The 17,697-nt window shown below is 38.9% G+C and overlaps 1 protein-coding gene and 1 long non-coding RNA gene across 3 annotated transcripts; both read right to left on the bottom strand.

Annotated features, from left to right (window-relative positions):
* Positions 1-2,025: 2,025 nt before the first annotated feature.
* On the bottom strand, positions 2,026-5,677 carry LOC129374248 (uncharacterized). 2 transcript variants are annotated; one of them, XR_008607479.1, is made up of 5 exons: positions 5,339-5,677; positions 3,967-4,375; positions 3,336-3,385; positions 3,077-3,234; positions 2,026-2,610 (listed from the first exon to the last, which is right to left on the bottom strand). It is a non-coding gene; the product is annotated as an uncharacterized LOC129374248 (long non-coding RNA). The 2 variants fall into 2 exon arrangements; XR_008607478.1 differs by lacking the exon at positions 5,339-5,677 and having other exon boundaries at positions 3,967-4,478.
* Positions 5,678-10,877: 5,200 nt separating this feature from the next.
* dolpp1 (dolichyldiphosphatase 1) lies at positions 10,878-16,689 on the bottom strand. The gene is made up of 8 exons (XM_055052565.1): positions 16,577-16,689; positions 15,850-15,950; positions 15,636-15,720; positions 14,571-14,670; positions 14,179-14,277; positions 12,630-12,758; positions 12,419-12,508; positions 10,878-12,289 (listed from the first exon to the last, which is right to left on the bottom strand). Exons 1-8 carry the CDS (start codon positions 16,650-16,652, stop codon positions 12,253-12,255), a joined length of 717 nt encoding a protein of 238 aa, XP_054908540.1. The 5' UTR covers positions 16,653-16,689; the 3' UTR covers positions 10,878-12,252.
* Between the last annotated feature and the right edge of the window lie 1,008 nt (positions 16,690-17,697).

Here is a 17,697-nt window from a genome sequence, read left to right on the forward strand (position 1 = left end):
CCACACCATCTGGGTACTGTCACATTGGTGCAACGCAAACAAAAACAGGAACAATATCCATTTTTAGATGATTATGTTTGGAGCCTTTCAGTTTCAAAGTTAAGAGTATACAACTAATCAGATTGCTGTATTCATGGCTTTTCTTGCCAGTGCAGAGCAGCAAACAGTGCAGCATATCTTATAAAGAAATTATCCACAAAGCAGACAATGTGTTTTAGTTACTTCTTGTGGATAAATAATAATACCTTGGGTTACCTCGGTACACGTCTATTGTTTGCTGACATTAGACGGTGCAGTACAGAATAACTCTAAAAGCTACCCAGCCAGCACACCTAGGTGGGCCCCATATGGGATATAAGTGGGCAGGCAATATGGGTCCCAAAAGGGTTTGTCCACGGTTTCCATGGTGGCCCCACATGGGTTTGCCCAAGTAGATTTCAATGGGTGCTAACTGGGTTTTCAGTGGGTCCCACATGGTTAACTTACATGAGGCCCATCTGTGGCCCACTAGGGTGCTGTCAAGAATATTTACGTGGGTCCCTATTGGGTCTGAACTGGGCTAGAATATGGGTACCAAGTGGGTTTGTCCACGGTTTCCATGGTGGCCCCACATGGGTTTGCCCAAGTAAATTTTTATGGGTGCTAACTGGGTTTTCAGTGGGGCCCATGTGGTTAACTCACATGAGGCCCATCTGTGGCCCACTAGGGTGCTGTCAGGAATATTTACCTGGGTCCCAATTGGGTCTGAACTGGGCTAGAATATGGGTACCAAGTGGGTTTGTCCACGGTTTCCATGGTGGCCCCACATGGGTTTGCCCAAGTAGATTTCAATGGGTGCTAACTGGGTTTTCAGTGGGGCCCATGTGGTTAACTCACATGAGGCCCATCTGTGGCCCATTAGGGTGCTGTCAAGAACATTTACGTGGGTCCCTATTGGGTCTGAACTGGGCTAGAATATGGGTACCAAGTGGGTTTGTCCACGGTTTCCATGGTGGCCCCACATGGGTTTGCCCAGGTTGATTTCAATGGGTGCTAACTGGGTTTTCAGTGGGTCCCACATGGTTAACTCACATGAGGCCCATCTGTGGCCCACTAGGGTGCTGTCAAGAACATTTACGTGGGTCCCTATTGGGTCTGAACTGGGCTAGAATATGGGTACCAAGTGGGTTTGTCCACGGTTTCCATGGTGGCCCCACATGGGTTTGCCCAAGTAAATTTTTATGGGTGCTAACTGGGTTTTCAGTGGGGCCCATGTGGTTAACTTACATGAGGCTCATCTGTGGCCCACTAGGGTGCTGTCAAGAATATTTACCTGGGTCCCAATTGGGTCTGAACTGGGCTAGAATATGGGTAACAAGTGGGTTTGTCCACGGTTTCCATGGTGGCCCCACATGGGTTTGCCCAGGTTGATTTCAATGGGTGCTGACTGGGTTTTCAGTGGGGCCCATGTGGTTAACTCACATGGTGGCCCCACATGGGCCCACCCTAGTGGGCCCATCTGTGGCCCACTAGGGTGCTGTCAGGAATATTTACCTGGGTCCCAATTGGGTCTGAACTGGGCTAGAATATGGGTAACAAGTGGGTTTGTCCACGGTTTCCATGGTGGCCCCACATGGGTTTGCCCAGGTTGATTTCAATGGGTGCTAACTGGGCTTTCAGTAGGGCCCATGTGGTTAACTCACATGGTGGCCCCACATGGGCCCACCCTAGTGGGCCCATCTGTGGCCCACTAGGGTGCTGTCAGGAATATTTACCTGGGTCCCAATTGGGTCTGAACTGGGCTAGAATATGGGTAACAAGTGGGTTTGTCCACGGTTTCCATGGTGGCCCCACATGGGTTTGCCCAAGTAGATTTCAATGGGTGCTAACTGGGCTTTCAGCGGGACCCAGATGCCTTAATCCTGTAGGAACAATTCTCATCTAACCTGGATGTGAATTACATTCATAGATATGCAATCTTGATCAACAATCCAAAGTCCAGCTTAAAACGTGTTCAAAAAAAAATAAAAAAAAAGAGATGAAAAATTTATTTTGCTCAAGGCTTTTATTTAGTAATTTAAAATATTGTCAGGAGTTATTTTTTACCTCACTACAGCAATTATTAGAACTTCATTAATACTCAGGGAATGGTGCCACAAAAAGAAATCTGCAATTATTCACGACATCTTTGAAAATAACAGAAGCTAGTTTACTATAACAAACTTATAAACAGATCTATAAATATATATCTATAGATGCACACAAATAAAGACACCTACATATTTTCCTACAGGTCTATAAATGTATACATCTAAATACTATCTATATAACTTTATACACGTATATTCACATTGATACACACAATGTGAATATACACACCTATATAGATCTTTCACAATACATTTTTGTTAAACATTTTTAAAAATAACCTACATGCCATATGCATGCTTAAATTTGAAATCTCTCATACTTTACTGAAACTGTCCATCTTGAAAGACCTCCCCAACCTGAGTTTGAACTGGCAGTCTCTCTAGTCTATTTCCACTTCCACTCGGGCTCCAGTAAACCACTTCGAGAGTCTTTGCTGTATGCTTGTGTGATTCTGTAGATGGATAATTTCTTTTAAGTCCCCTGAAATAACAAGCAAAGGTAGAAATTGTATTAGTGTTTCATTTTAGCACAATGTAACATTCATGAGATTTGCATCTCCCCCTTCATGGGGCAAAAATGCTTGCAGAAATATGCCATAATCAAAAGGACTCTTGAGTCATCATTATTATGTACAGAAACTATATTCTTACTGTAAATTTAAAATATATCCATCTATATAAATCAACTACTAGGTTCTATCGTGGTTTTGTGGTTATTTTAATATTGTTTGAAATGCAAACAATATTACCTTCAAATTTTTAAGTTCTTAACAACAGTGAAAGAATACTGTTCAAATAAAACCAAAAATTGAAGACTCAATTTTTAACCTAAAAACATTACTAAAAATAACAAACAAAAGCATAAAACAACCAAAATAAATTAACATATGTTTAAGAAAGAAAAGTGAAAAAAAAAAGTTACTCTGACAATAAAAACTGATATTTACCATACAAAACATCAAAGAGACGCAGGTCCAAGAGCTTGTTTCCAATGTTGGCCAAAAAGGTTGAACTGGACTTCCAGTTCATGGGACATGAGGAATCGCACAGCTGGTTGTATTGTGTCATCTAAGGATGCTCCTCCAATTTCTGTAGCCATGGCAACCTTAAGTACAATGACAATAACAGGACAACATTTTGTTTTTGTTCATCAGTTTGTCTTTATATCACTCTTATGTGCTTAATTTCACTAACATATTAATCTACCTTTTTCAAATCATTATAAAGTGATCTTCACACGCTGATCCTCTTGAAGCCTGCAAAAATATATATTTTATTAGTGCAATATAACATTTAGACTTTTCAAAAAAATAAAAAATTAAGGCAAAACAGCCTTTGTATGGATTAACTACTGAAGCCTTATATTGTAAACACTGAACAGTTTTGCAATTATCCTAATTTCTTTGTTAACGTGACAGGACTAAGACAGTAGTATTACTCTTAAGAGAAGTTTAGAAAATCACTATAAATGTAACTAATAAAGCCTAAAACATTGCACATATAAAAAAATTAGAGCTACAATTAAATATAAGTACATTTCACATAACTGCTAGCTAAATATTGCAAAAATATCAAAAAGAATTTCTTCATCTTTCAATATTTGTTTCAGGCTTGGCCACTGATTGACATGATGGGTTTCAATTTACGGACCCACATGCAGTAACCACACGTTGGATAGGGATGAGTGAGTGATTTATTTACAACAGGACAAAATAAAATCTATTTCCCGGACATCAGCGGAAGGGTGAGGACCACTCGACCAGGTTGGCCTGAAACGAGAACTTAGTTATGACGGGCTTAGAATGAGTGATCGGAGGGGAAACAGGAACAGGCTTACTTCGGTGCGGGTCTTTCGAGGCGTGGGTGTGAGATGCCAGGTTCCTGAGAGAGGGTGTGCAGCGGTTCCGAAGGTAAATGCGAGGTGGGAATGGAAGAGAGCTGGAAGCTCGAAGGGTGGAGTGGAGGCAGTGGAATCGGCGGAGCGAGCAGGCAGGTATTCACTGGTGAGTTCTCGAATGAGGCGACAAAACCCCTAGGATCGAACAAACACAGAGACCAGGTGACTTCTAGTAGACACAGAAACGTTCTCAGAAAACTGTTCACAACAGGAGAGGCCAGAGTGACTACCGGTGTATGCAACCATCTAGCATACACCAGTAGAATCTTCAGTCAATCTAGCGTAGACTGAAGATTCTGCTGCTCCTCCACCTGTGCCAAGCTCCACGGGCTCCTCACAAAGATCCTCGCTGAAATAAGATGCGACACTCACATACACACACAGGAACCCTGACACTGATGACTACTCTAGACCAACACAATAGCGGCAGATTGAAATAAACTCTGACATAACAAAACGCTTTAAAGTGTCACACAACAATTAAAAAAGAATTTAAAAATATGAACTACAATGCCTTCATCCTATTTACAAAAAACCTTTTAGGCCCAATATACTGAAACCACATGGGCCCCATATAGTGTTCCCATTTCTGTCCCATGCCCAGTTAGCCCACGTTAATGCTGAATTGGGCCCATACATTTAACCCAATTGAGCCAACAATATGAGTCCCATTTCGGTTAACCTTTTGAGCCTCACGCAGTTGGCCCAGATAAAACCCATGCCCTCTTATCATTACCTATATAGGCCAAAGCTAAACGATTCAATGCAGTTTTATTGAAAAAAACGACAATAATAATCTTGCATGGGTCCCAGCCAAACCAGCCTGAATCCATACATGAGACCCACCCATGCATGCTGATGTGACTGTGAGAAAGATTATTAAAAGCCCAAGTACATAGAATGAAAGCACAATAGTTACTCTTTTTAAATCATACAAATGGTTTTATTGTGTCCAGACACCTCTGCTAGCAACATAGATTCTTCAGTGAACCGATTTCATTCTGCCTCGTTGGCGCTCAAATGAACCAATGGCAGCTCAACAAATAGAATGGCGGCGGTATTTGAAAATGGTTTGGCCCACAACGCTGCGTTTGAAATCGGTCTGCACTAAAATCTGCTTATTGTGTGTAGCTGTGTGTGTTAGCAATATCAGAAAAAGTATCACCCTAAAGAAAAGCAAAAATAACAATAACAATTAAGTCTCTTTTGGGATACTGTCGTCCGATTTGTTACGAGCAACAATTTTTTTAAAAGCGATTTAAAATCTCTCCCTAAAATTTGGTACTAGGTAAAACAGAAGAAATGTACTTACAGATTCTTTCGTAGATCAGCCAACAGGCAGACTCCGCGCCAACGGACTGATGAAGAGAACAGGCTTGATTTTGAAACCGCATATCCATCCGCGGGTCATTTTACGTTTTCCAAGAAACACAAGATTAATTTTTGAGAGTGCTACATCGGTTTAACAAATGTAAAACCGATGTAGCAAAAGTTCTCAATGTAAATAAATACATTTCGTTGTCCTCCTTATTCAAATATGTTTTGGAACTATTTTCTTCAGTGGATGTGTAAAGTGCCTACCGGTGCTTCAATTCACCAACCTTTATTGGCAACGGTGCATCAGAGCAAACAATGAACAAAAAGGTAATTGGAACCAAATGAATCATTAACAGAAATGTTACGTTTTTTTATTATTTTTTTTATTTATACTGATGACTTGGAAAATGTTTGCAAATATATGAAAAACAGATGCTCAAAATTTTACTCTTGTCTCTCACTTGCTAATGAGTTTTGTTTATTTTCTAAACATGTGATACTTTTCACAATGGTCTGATCTGAACTATTTGTCCAAATAAAAATTTAAATCTTGCTGCGAACAGGCTGCAGTAAACTCTATGGATGTCTAAACATCCAATTGATAAAAAATAATAATAAAAATAAAAAAAAAAGTTATTATTATTAAAAATAAAACAAGGACTAAAGCTCAACCATGACCACTCTGTGCTTAATTTTGAGTAAGCACCAGAATATGAGTTTACGTATATATTTCAAACAGATTATTTCAAAAAATGTTTTAAGACATTCAGATTGCAATAATAAAATGAAAAAAAAGTTAGGGGTTCAAAGTGTAGCAAGAGCAATACTGAACTGGCTTTTGCTTTGACATACAGTGAAAAGTTTGAAAGTGACAGGGTAACCACATTGTCGATTAAAATGTTCTACAATTTTGTCCCATTTAGACCATGAAAAAAAGTACTAGGGGCTACATTTTCCTGCCCAGGTCCAACCCATGTATGGTTAGCCCATGCTCATGTCATGTTAGTTTAATGTGGACAGCCCACATTGGGCTTCTCATGTGGGGCCCATGATACTGAAACCACATGGGCCCCAAATAGTGTTGCCCATTTCTGTCCCATTTCCAGTTAGCCCACATTGTTGCTGAATAGGGCCCATACATTTAGCCCAAATGGGCCAGCCCATAGGGGTCCCATTTTAGTTAACCATATGTGTCCCATGAGGTTTGCCCAGATAAAACCCATGACCACTCATTACCCATATGGCCTACTACAAACCCAAGGGGGGCCCACTCATGCGTACTGGCTTGGAGACTGGACTGGACTGTTCTAGCATAAAAAATAACATGAAAAATGTTAAGGGTTCAAAGTGTGGCTAGAGCAATACTGAACTGGTTTAAAAAATAAAGCATTGTAGAATTATTTTAAATGTTTTAATATCCTGGTCCTCTGGAAGCCTAGTGTTTGTAAATGAGCCAGGCATAGATATCACACAGTGAACATGTTTTAGGTTCAAAACATTAGGAAGACATGGATGTTCTGTTCTATCAGCAAAATATATCCTTGGGTGATCTCCAAGACGAGGTCACCTTCGTCCCGGAGACCTCGACAATGGTCAAGGTCACCAACCTTTACTATCGTCGAGGTTTCCTACAAGGAAAAAATTAAATTCTACAATTTACCTTACATCAACTCCATTAGAGGCCAGCTGAGTAACAATTGCCTTGGCAAAGACTATAAAGCTGACATCTCGGGTAATTCTTTCCAAGTTTTGAGAATCTTGCTCTTGCAGCTTTTGCTTTGACATACAGTCAAAATTTTGAAAGTGACAGGTTAACTACAGGGGTTGGACAATGAAACTGAAACACCTGGTTTTAGACCACAATAACTTATTAGCGTGGTGTAGGGCCTCCTTTTGAGGCCAATACAGCGTCAATTCGTCTTGGACAAGTATGGGGCCAAGGGAATGCCATGATATGGCAGCCCACACCATCAATGATCCACCCCCATGTTTCACTCTGGCATACAACAGTCTGGCTGGAATGCATCTTTGGGGCTTCTCCACACCGTAACTCTCCCGGATGTGGGGAAAACAGTAAAGGTAGACTCATCAGAGAACAATACATGTTTCACATTGTCCACAGCACAAGATTTTCGCTCCTTGCACCATTGAAACCGACGTTTGGCATTGATACGAGTGACCAAAAGTTTGGCTATAGCAGCCCGGCTGTGTATATTGACCATGTGGAGCCCGACGGACAGTTTTGGTGGAAACAGGAGAGTTGAGGTGCACATTTAATTCTACCGTGATTTGGGCACCGTGGTTTTATGTTTTTGGGATACAATCCGGGTTAGCACCCAAACATCTCTTTAAGACAGCTTCGTCTTGCATCCACAGTTAATCCTGTTAGATGTGGTTCGTCATTCTTGGTGGTATGCTGACATTACCCTGGATACTGTGGCTCTTGATACATCACAAAGACTTGCTGTCTTGGTGAACAATTTGCCCTCTTTTGAACTCCAGTATGTCCCAAATAATGTTATGTGCATTGCAATATTTGAGCAAAACTGTGCTCTTACCCTGCTAATTGGACCTTCACACTCTGCTCTTACTGTTGCAATGTGCAATTCATGAAGATTGGCCACCAGGCTAGTCCAATTCAGGCATGAAACCTCCCACACTAAAATGAGAGGTGTTCAGTTTCATTGTCCAACCCCTGTACATTGTTCTACAATTTTGTCTCATTTAGCCCACTTAAAAAAGGACTGGGGTCTACATATCCACGCCCAGGTCCAACCTGGGCGTGGATATGTACTGACCACACTGAACCCACAGTGGGTTCAGTGTGGTCAGCCCACATGGTCTCCCCATGTTGGGGCCCATGACATGAGCCCATGCTGATGTCATGTGGGTTCAGTGTGGTCTGCCCACATGGTCTCCCCATGTTGGGCCCATGATACTGAAACCACATGGGCCCCACATAGTTTTGCCCAGTTCTATCCATTCCCAGTTAGCCCACTTAAAAAAGGACTGGGGCCTACATATCCACACCCAGGTCTAACCCATATATGGTCAGCCATGCTGATGTCATGTGGGTTCAATGTGGTCTGCCCACATGGGCTTCCATGTTGGCCCATGATACTGAAACCACATGGGCCCCATATACTGTTGCCCAGTACTATCCCATTCCCAGATAGCCCACTTAAAAAAGGACTGGGGCCCACATATCCACACCCAGGTCTAACACATATATGGTCAGCCCATGCTGATGTCATGTGGGTTCAATGTGGTCTGCCCACATGGGCTTCCCATGTTGGGCCCATGATACTGAAACCACATGGGCCCCATATAGTGTTGCCCAGTACTATCCCATTCCCAGATAGCCCACTTAAAAAAGGACTGGGGCCCACATATCCACACCCATGTCTAACCCATATATGGTCAGCCCATGCTGATGTCATGTGGGTTCAATGTGGTCTGCCCACATGGGCTTCCCATGTTGGGCCCATGATACTGAAACCACATGGGCCCCATATAGTGTTGCCCAGTACTATCCCATTCCCAGATAGCCCACCTAGTTGCTGAATAGGGCCCATGCATTTAGCCCATATGGGCCAGCCCATATGGGTCTCATTTTAGGTTAACCATATGTGTCCCATGCAGTTCGCCCAGATAAAACCCATGCCCACTCATTACCCATGTAGCCCACATCAACACAAGTGGGGCCCACTCATGCGTGCTGGGCTGGGTAGTTTCTAATTTACAGAAACTGTATTTTTTTGCCAGTCTTTAAGCGGCAAACAAAACACCAACATACAGCTCAGAGCGCCGTAAAAAATCGGAATTACACATCTACTTGTTAATCAAACTGGGGCAGTGATTTCATTAGCAATTTAATTTGCTCCACAGAGATCTAATTATGGTGAATATCAGAAGGTGAACAGCTTACTTCTCAAACAAAATATTAATCTAGGATTAATTATCCTTTTGGAAGAAAATGGACGTAAACACACCCGACACCCATTTAGTTTTTTTGTCTGACAGGATGACTTTTAGATCAACACTGATTCAGTAAAACAGATCAATATTATGTCTGCGATTCAAGCTAAAATTAATCCACCTTACGTGCATTACATGGGAATAACTGACAACTTTATGAATAAATGAAACCAAGTTCAGAGCTGACTGACAAACGGGGGAAAAAAAGGATAAAGTAGATGGTTTGAAGCACTTTTGAAGCTACAGTAAAAGTGAAAAATCTGCCTTCATGAGGATAAGACCTAAAATCTTCCAGATGTACCTAAATTTCCTTTTGATCTAATTTTCTTGGGCAAAACATACTTGTAGTGATTGGACTAGGACACCAAAACTTGCTTTGACCCATGGACCTACAACCCTTTAAATACAGCCGTGCAATTTTTATTTACCAATTTTCTCACAGAGTTCTAGTAATTTTTTTTTAACAGTATCACAAGCAAATATATTGAAGTCTGACTCAAAAATGTAATATAAGGTTTCAAAATTCTGAAAACATTGGCTTTTAAAAATAGCGCATCCAAGCTAAACGTAGGACAAATATGGATAGGGTAGTAGAAATTAAATGGAAAGAATTTAGAATAGATCAGAAAAATAGAACTGGGTTGGGTTCTGAACAGGCTATGTGACGCCTGTCATATAGTGAAAAAGTGAAATAACAAAGGAAAAGCTAATTTAAATATGGCAGGAGCAGAGGTCCAGTTCAGCACATTTCTCCTAAAAACCATTAATTTACCACATAAATGCACAGTCTTTGAGATACCTTTCTCTTAGGTTTAGTAGCCAGAGGGAAGAAAAAAAATTTAGCCGAAGCAAATACTGCCAAAAGAAGTTGAATGTAGTTCACCATTAATCTCTATGCAAAGTTGTCTGCCACATGCAAACATTTGTGGTTGAGCTGCGACTTGACTGATTCAGTATGGTGTGTTAGAGTAGTCATAGCATTCGTTGAGACTAGTAATTCAATACAAATGCATTGTCATCACCTTTTTATTCATAAAACATTTTTAAAACCATGCATAACTTTTTTTTTCTCCATATCAGAATTAGCATTAAATTGCCTGTTTGTGGCAGAATTTTTCAAAGGACATATTTTCTCCAATACCACAAATTTACAGCAAGAGAGCACCAAAACAGAGATGGAAGTCCTTATTCTTTGACTAGACATTAAAAAAAAAAAAAGTTCTCAATCTTGATGGCTTCTACTGTTCATAGAGTTCAGAGTTCAAATGCTGTTTTAAATTAAAGCTTTTTTTTTTTTTTTTTTTGGCATTTTGGTCCCAATTTTCTTTCAGCAATTTGAAACACAACCTGGTTTTTACTATCCTTGCAGCATGTATTTTTTCCCCCAAATTTATTTATAGTTTTTTATAAATTATACTTTGCAGGTGGGGGAGCAGCACATGCATTATTTCTGCTGTTAAAATCAAACCAACTGCCAATAATATCCATATACAAAAAGTTAAAAAATGTTTGCAAAAGGATAGAAAACTATATCAAAGTAGCACACTGAACTCATCTCTTGTACATAAACACTTTTATTCATCCTGATAGAGGTTACACATGAAAAAAAAAATTCTAAGAGAACTACTTCCCTTTGTGAAGCTAATGATATGACTGTTTTAATCAGCTTCAGATCCCCATTTGACAGCTTTCAACATTAGCTGCCGTAGGCTGTGAGGAAAAAGCATAATCACATGCTACAACTGACCTGAGGCGTGTTTTTAAATCTTTCTTCAAAAAAAAAAAAAGCAAAACATATCCCCCATCATCAGTTATGATTAAACACTAGGTGATAAGGAATGTTATTTTGGAAATGCAGATAAGAAAAATTCTCTGCAGCAGCAGAACACAAGACAAGAAATGGAATATAAAAAAACAGAAAAAAAAAAAAAAGAAAACCGACCCCCTGAACTTTGCTCCCAGGTTGCTACTGTATATGAGGCAAAAAATAAAATAGAAATAAAATTCACTCCAAAGTAGCCTTAACACCAAGATAAACTCAAAACTCGCTGCTGCGATTCAGTCTCACAAACGTCAGACAAAAAAAAAAAAATGCAAACAGAAACTACATTTGTGGTAATCAATATTACAGAAGGTACATCAAGATTTACAGTGCCTGCAGATCAGCTTTGGAGCCTAATATTAGGACTGAGTCAAAGACACAAAGCAAAGACTTGTGAGGAAAAACAAGGGGAGAATCTTAACATTTAACTAGTGTTAGTCCTTAACTTGCAAATTTCACAAAGTGCAAATTTTCATTTATATTACATAATGACCAATTTCAGAAATTGCTCATTTTCTGTTGTAGAAGAATGAAAAATGGTTAATTCCACAAACTACCAATAGAGCTGTAACCAGCCACCCCTCCCCACTTACTAACCCGTTATCCAATGTAAAAGTAAAAAAAAAAAAAAAAAAAATGAATGACTAAATACATGCTGTTATGACGCTCATCAATATGCTTGTAACTTGATCAAAGCCTCCATTTTGGCTCTTCGAATCTCTTATAGTAAACTGTTACTGTCAGCGTGCGTTTCATAGTTAAAATATATTAATCTATCATTAAATAGTATGCCTCTTGCACAGTCTTGCATGCACTGAAGAGCTTTTTGGGCAAGCTGTACAAGAGGGGAAGGCATGTGGACGGACGTGCTCAGGCTCCGGGATCTCTTTCTCTACCTGGTGTACGTTTTTTTTTTTTTTGTTTTTTTTTTGCCCAACATTCCTTGCAGCCAAGTCAGTCCAAAAGATGATTCTCCAGTGTTTTTTGTTGTTGTTTACTTAGCTTCTGTTTGTGTGAGTGTATGAGAATGTCTAATCTGTCTGTGTGTGTGTGTGTTTGTGTGCGTGAAGTGTGGGCCTAAACTGAGGTTTCACAAAGTGCTCTGCAGATCACTGAAGTTTTGTTCCAAGCTTTCGTTGTCTGTTTCTGAAAGAAAAGAAATGAATATAGTTTATGTTTTTATAAGTTTCCAGGTAAATGACGCAGACACATTTTAAGGACAATCATTTTAAATTGCCCGTTTGAAACATGACATCTACTCTGACAGAACCTTACCTTGCCTCTGATCTGGTCACTGTATACTCAAACCATAAGATGTTGGGAATCAAGCTTGTGTCTCGCACCAGGAAGTACTCTGATATCGGCCTGTTGAAGGTAACAAAGTCAAAAGGACATTATATTAAGTGATCAAATGATCCAACTCCTCTTGCAGCTGATTAGTTGATCAAACATGCCATATGAAAGGAGAATTAAAAAATTCACGTACCATGCTGCAATTTTGGGGAATAAAGGTGTCAGCACCTCTTGTGTGAAAAAGAACCAGAAAATGGCCATTGTACTGCCAGTCACTGCCCCATAGAAAACCTGACTCCAGGTGTGATACAACAAGTAAACCCTGGAGATGACAGAAGGAGGGTTTCATAAGAAGAAAAAAAAAATCCTTCTACATTATTAATGTTGTTGGAAAAGAGGCAGTTTGGCTATGAGAAAATGTTACCAGACAGAGATACATTTTAAACCATTTTTTTCCTTGTATACCTCAGTCACTACTGACAGGACACTTACAAACATGATATGCAAATTTGCAGGAATGATCAAATAACACCATTACGTAATCACATGCTACACTATAAAACACTATCTGCTGTAAGATTCACTCAAATTGGGAAGTTTAGCAAAACCAATGCAGCCCGTTTTTATTTATTCAGACATTTTGGTGGACTCATAACTGAGAAGTTGAGGTTGTCAGATGAGTTAGATATGCCACACAATAAAAAGGCACATTGGTTTCAACAAAAGTACGTTTAAAAATAAAAAACATCTACTTTTGAATATTCCATTCTCAGCTGTCCCTTACGCTCATTTTATATTGTGTAAAAAATACTCCAAGTTTGAAATTAAATAATGGATTTCTACAGTTTTCAGGCTTCGAATATGGAACAAGAGGGACAGAAAGGAAGTAGGACACCAAGAATGAGAGTGGATCCCAGGAATATTAAGAAAACTATGTCATACTTTTCTTTTCCTACTCAGTCCATCCCTGAAATACACTGAAATCATGATAAACACATTTATTTATAATGTAACATCAATGATACAACTTTCAACAGTTAAAAGGAAATTCTCACTATACTAAACAGGGAGGCAATCTTTAGCAACATACATACTCCCTCAACATAACGGGACTTTGTTTCACAAAATGTGAAACAATTTGCATAGAAATGTGATTTCCATGCAAATAAACCTAGACAAAAAAAAAAAAAGCTATTACTGTAGGGAAAGTAGTTTGGTGAAAGGGACAGATTTTATAGTAACAACGAACAGAAAAGGTTTGATATATTAAGACTAAAAATAAAAATACTAAAACATGGATGAACAGTATCTAAAAATATTTCTGGAACTAACAGGAGCTATGAAGCATGAAACAAGTGATCACGGTTAGTTTTCTGGCATACATTTACTGTGCAAGGCCGCATGGTCGGTAATTTTTGCGCTGCACATAAACATCTGCTGAGTCCATCCTTAGGGAAATGATGAAATTTATGTCACAGTGACCCATCAGCAGATGTGAAAGCCAAATGATTTGTATCTCGTTTCCTATTTAAAACCCCCTCGTTAGATTTGCTCTTGACTCAATAAACAGAGACTTCAGAGGGACGTTCGATAAACACTTCATATCTTTAAGACAAAAATATTCAACGTCACAAGAAAATACTATGTCAATAATTACAACAATAACTTGTTCATGTTATTCCCTTTTCGCATTAAATATCCTAGAGATTTAGAGGAAGAAGATGACGGGAGAAGATGCTTACCTGCTGTATGAGACGGACGACGCCATGCCCAGCAGGATGATTGACAGGACGTGCCTCCACAGCAGGTCCACACATCGAGCATTGTTTGTCTGATGCATTCTGAAAATGATCACTACACACAATTATATCCTTCCTCTTGTTAAAGTAAACAAATGATTAAAAAAATGTTGTCAGTACTTCAAATAATGACACATACCCTCTCAAATAAACAAAATCAAAAAAGTTCAATAAAAAAACAAAAAAGTGCCAAGGTGAGTAATTGTGCATCATACAATGTTGGTGAATACTGAATTTTAACGATACTGGGTTGACAATTAGATTAATCCTAAATTACTGAGCTCAGTCACATGACCTTTAAACCCAGCCCAAAATGCAGAGACAAACAAACTTACCTTAAATAAAGAAAAAGAAAGAAGTAAACAACGAAGAACCAGATAAGCTGGGAATGATTCGAGGGCATGCCGTACTCGGCATAAACGGTTGTATGAGCTCCTAGAGGAAGAACATAAGAAAAATAATGCAATATTCAAAGTTTCTGCAACCATTGAGCTTCTTGAAAATATATATTACAAAAAGAGTTTTTAACAACATACTATGTATTGCAGATTTATGCAAGATCCCAGAACAAAGCAAGAAGATCTTGGAACAAAAGCTAAAATCTAATCTGAAATATAAAAATAATGTACAGAGTAGCAAATCCCAGAGTAAGCAGCTCATTGAACTTTATGTCTTGGTGAATTCAGCCCCTCACAAAAAAATGCATATTAGTATCACGATGACACCTAAAATCTTTCAAAGCAGGAATGTCTTAAGGCTCAGGGGTTTGTTAAAGAACAACAACAAAAACAGTAGCATGGTGGCAGCATGGTTACGATTAGAGTAGATGGGAAGATTGATGGTGCTAAATAAAGGACAATCCTGTAAGACAACTTGTTGAGACTGGAAACTAGAGCAAAAGTTCAGCTTTCAGAGAGACAATGACTGTAAACACACAACCAGAGTCACAATTGAATGATTTATATTAAACTATGTCAACAAGGTAAAATGTCCCAGTTAAAGTCCTAACCAAATACCAACTGATAATGTCAAAGAAAACCGATTTAGTAAAATATTGAAAACAAAAATAAATCACTTAGTTATTTTTATTTACAAGAAATATTGAAAATGACATTTTCCTTTCACTTAATGTATGCAGTTTTAAGCTCTTTCCCCATTGTTTGTAGTTCTGACAAGATGTGAGAAAAAAATTTTTTGGAATACTTTCCTAAGGCACTGTACACAAATCCTATCCGTTTAATCGCAACAATAAAAAAAAAGAAAACCTGAATACTGCTGGGGGTTAATACTTAAATGTCATCAGAACAAAATCGTCTCATCACGTACATCATTCATAAGTAACATGATGTTTTGCCAGGTCCTGGCAAAGAAAAATAAGAAAAACTTGTTCCCTCACTTACCTGCACAAGGGCGCGGCTCTCTGAGAATGTGCTTGAGAACCCAGTTCACTCCTTCATTTAGAAGGACTCCAGTGAAGAAGGAAATCTGTAAAAAGAGGGGAGAACCCAGTCAGCATATGAGGGCTCTCATACTTCTGCTCTGCTTCTTAACACATCTGTTCAGGTACCTGAGAGACCCATTACCACCTTCACAGCAAATATGAACACTACTTACCGTGTGCAGTTCCCGTTTAAACACTATGAGAGTGACAAAGCCCACAAGAATAGCTACGGGTAGGAGGCTGATGTAGGCCAGCAGTTTTCCCGTGAGATCCCCTGAAACAGAATTAATAAGAACTGATAGTCAGGACAAAAAAAAAAAAAAAAAAAAACACACAATTAAACATTCGTAAGGTCCAGTACTACCTGAACCTGAATAGTGAACAGAGACCAGGTAAGACGCGCATTAAGTTTTTATTAAAGAAACTCGGGGAAATCATTTTAATTCAGGTGAATTGTAGCTGTTTATATCTTTTAATACAAGGCCATGGAGCTTTATACGTTAGCAGCAGTCCTGGTAATAATGCTATACGTGAAAATGGCTAATAGCTCCCAGCATAGCTGTAACTTGTATGCTTAAATCAGAAATATTGTAGTGCTGTCAAACATATGTTACAGAGGACTGCAAATACATTTTAATTTACGAAGGGGAAAGCAAAGCTCATGTTAAGAGAGCTAGCAAGTAAGCTAGCCGTCATTGTGAGCACTGTTACAAACTGCGCATGCGGAGATGTCTCACAATTTCGCAGCCCCCGGTGTGCCGGGTGTTGACCAAAGGCTCACAATCTGACAGCTACTGAAGGCTGTGTCCATTCACTAGCCAACAAACCCGCTCACGCTGCTTGGAAATTTTCAAAAGCGACGAACGTAGTCGATACACAAACACTCTGAGTTTTACGTACCCTCGGGAAACTCTACGTGTGTCACTGATATTGCCTGCCATCGAGGTGGTGCCGAGCACTGCTCTTCCAACGCCATCTTACCCGGACACAACCGGGGCAGTTTAGTGCCACGCCCCAAAAACAGATCCACCCAATGAGGGGACGAGCCGTGTGTTCAAATATATCCCGGCAGCGATGGATCTGTCCAATCACCGCCTCGGTCCGGTTAAGAGAATTATTGAATGGAAAAAAATGTAATGGGGAAAAAAAAAAATCACTTGGCAACTTGGTTCACTCATTCAAAAACTAAAATAATAGAAAAAAAGTATTAGGTATTTTACGACATATAATTTGGAAATTATATGTCGTATAATTGGCTACTGACACATTAAATATTCTTGCAAAAAACAGAATAACTATTCAAAGAATGAAATACATAGGTGTGCATCACTATACGTGAACTAGAAAATCATTGAAGCTGGAAGGGAAATAATACTTGAACTTCAAACTGAGTGTTTTTATCTCATTAAAATAATGTTTTCCAGTGACATTGAATTTGATACAGTTTGTCTTATTTGAGAATCCAGCATAAAAAAAACCTAATAAATCATAGCATTATAACATAAATATATGGCTGGATAAAAAAATTAAATAAACAGAAAGATGAAATTGCACACATGCAGAACAGCTGAGCTTCTTATGCTAAACTACAACCAGAAACAACACAGCTTAAAAATGTTCACCATTGCAAAAAATATTCATCTGCCTTTATAATTAATATTTTGTGAAATATAATACTATAATATTAATATAGTATGAAATAGAGACTTTTCAAGACATCACAAGAACCCAGTAAAAAAAGATGCTGTTGCTCAGCTGAGTACATTTAGTTTTAGGACATCCAGTGGTCTGGCACTTAAGAGTTTAGGATTTACCTTAGAAAAAAAGCATCCATGTGAACATCAAACTTTGGATTAAAGTGTGTATAATGGATAGTAATCACCATCCAAACTTATTAAAACATAAATTTTCAATAAACTCACTTGTATTTGTTGCACTTTTTTAAAATGTAAAGGCAATGTTGCTTCCAACTTTAATGCGAAATGTAACAAGGTATCAAAAGTAAAGCCAAGTAACACCAA

This window comes from Poeciliopsis prolifica, unplaced genomic scaffold (assembly GCF_027474105.1).
Source record: "Poeciliopsis prolifica strain line A6 unplaced genomic scaffold, Auburn_PproV2 SCAFFOLD035, whole genome shotgun sequence".
Lineage (NCBI taxonomy): Eukaryota > Metazoa > Chordata > Actinopteri > Cyprinodontiformes > Poeciliidae > Poeciliopsis > Poeciliopsis prolifica.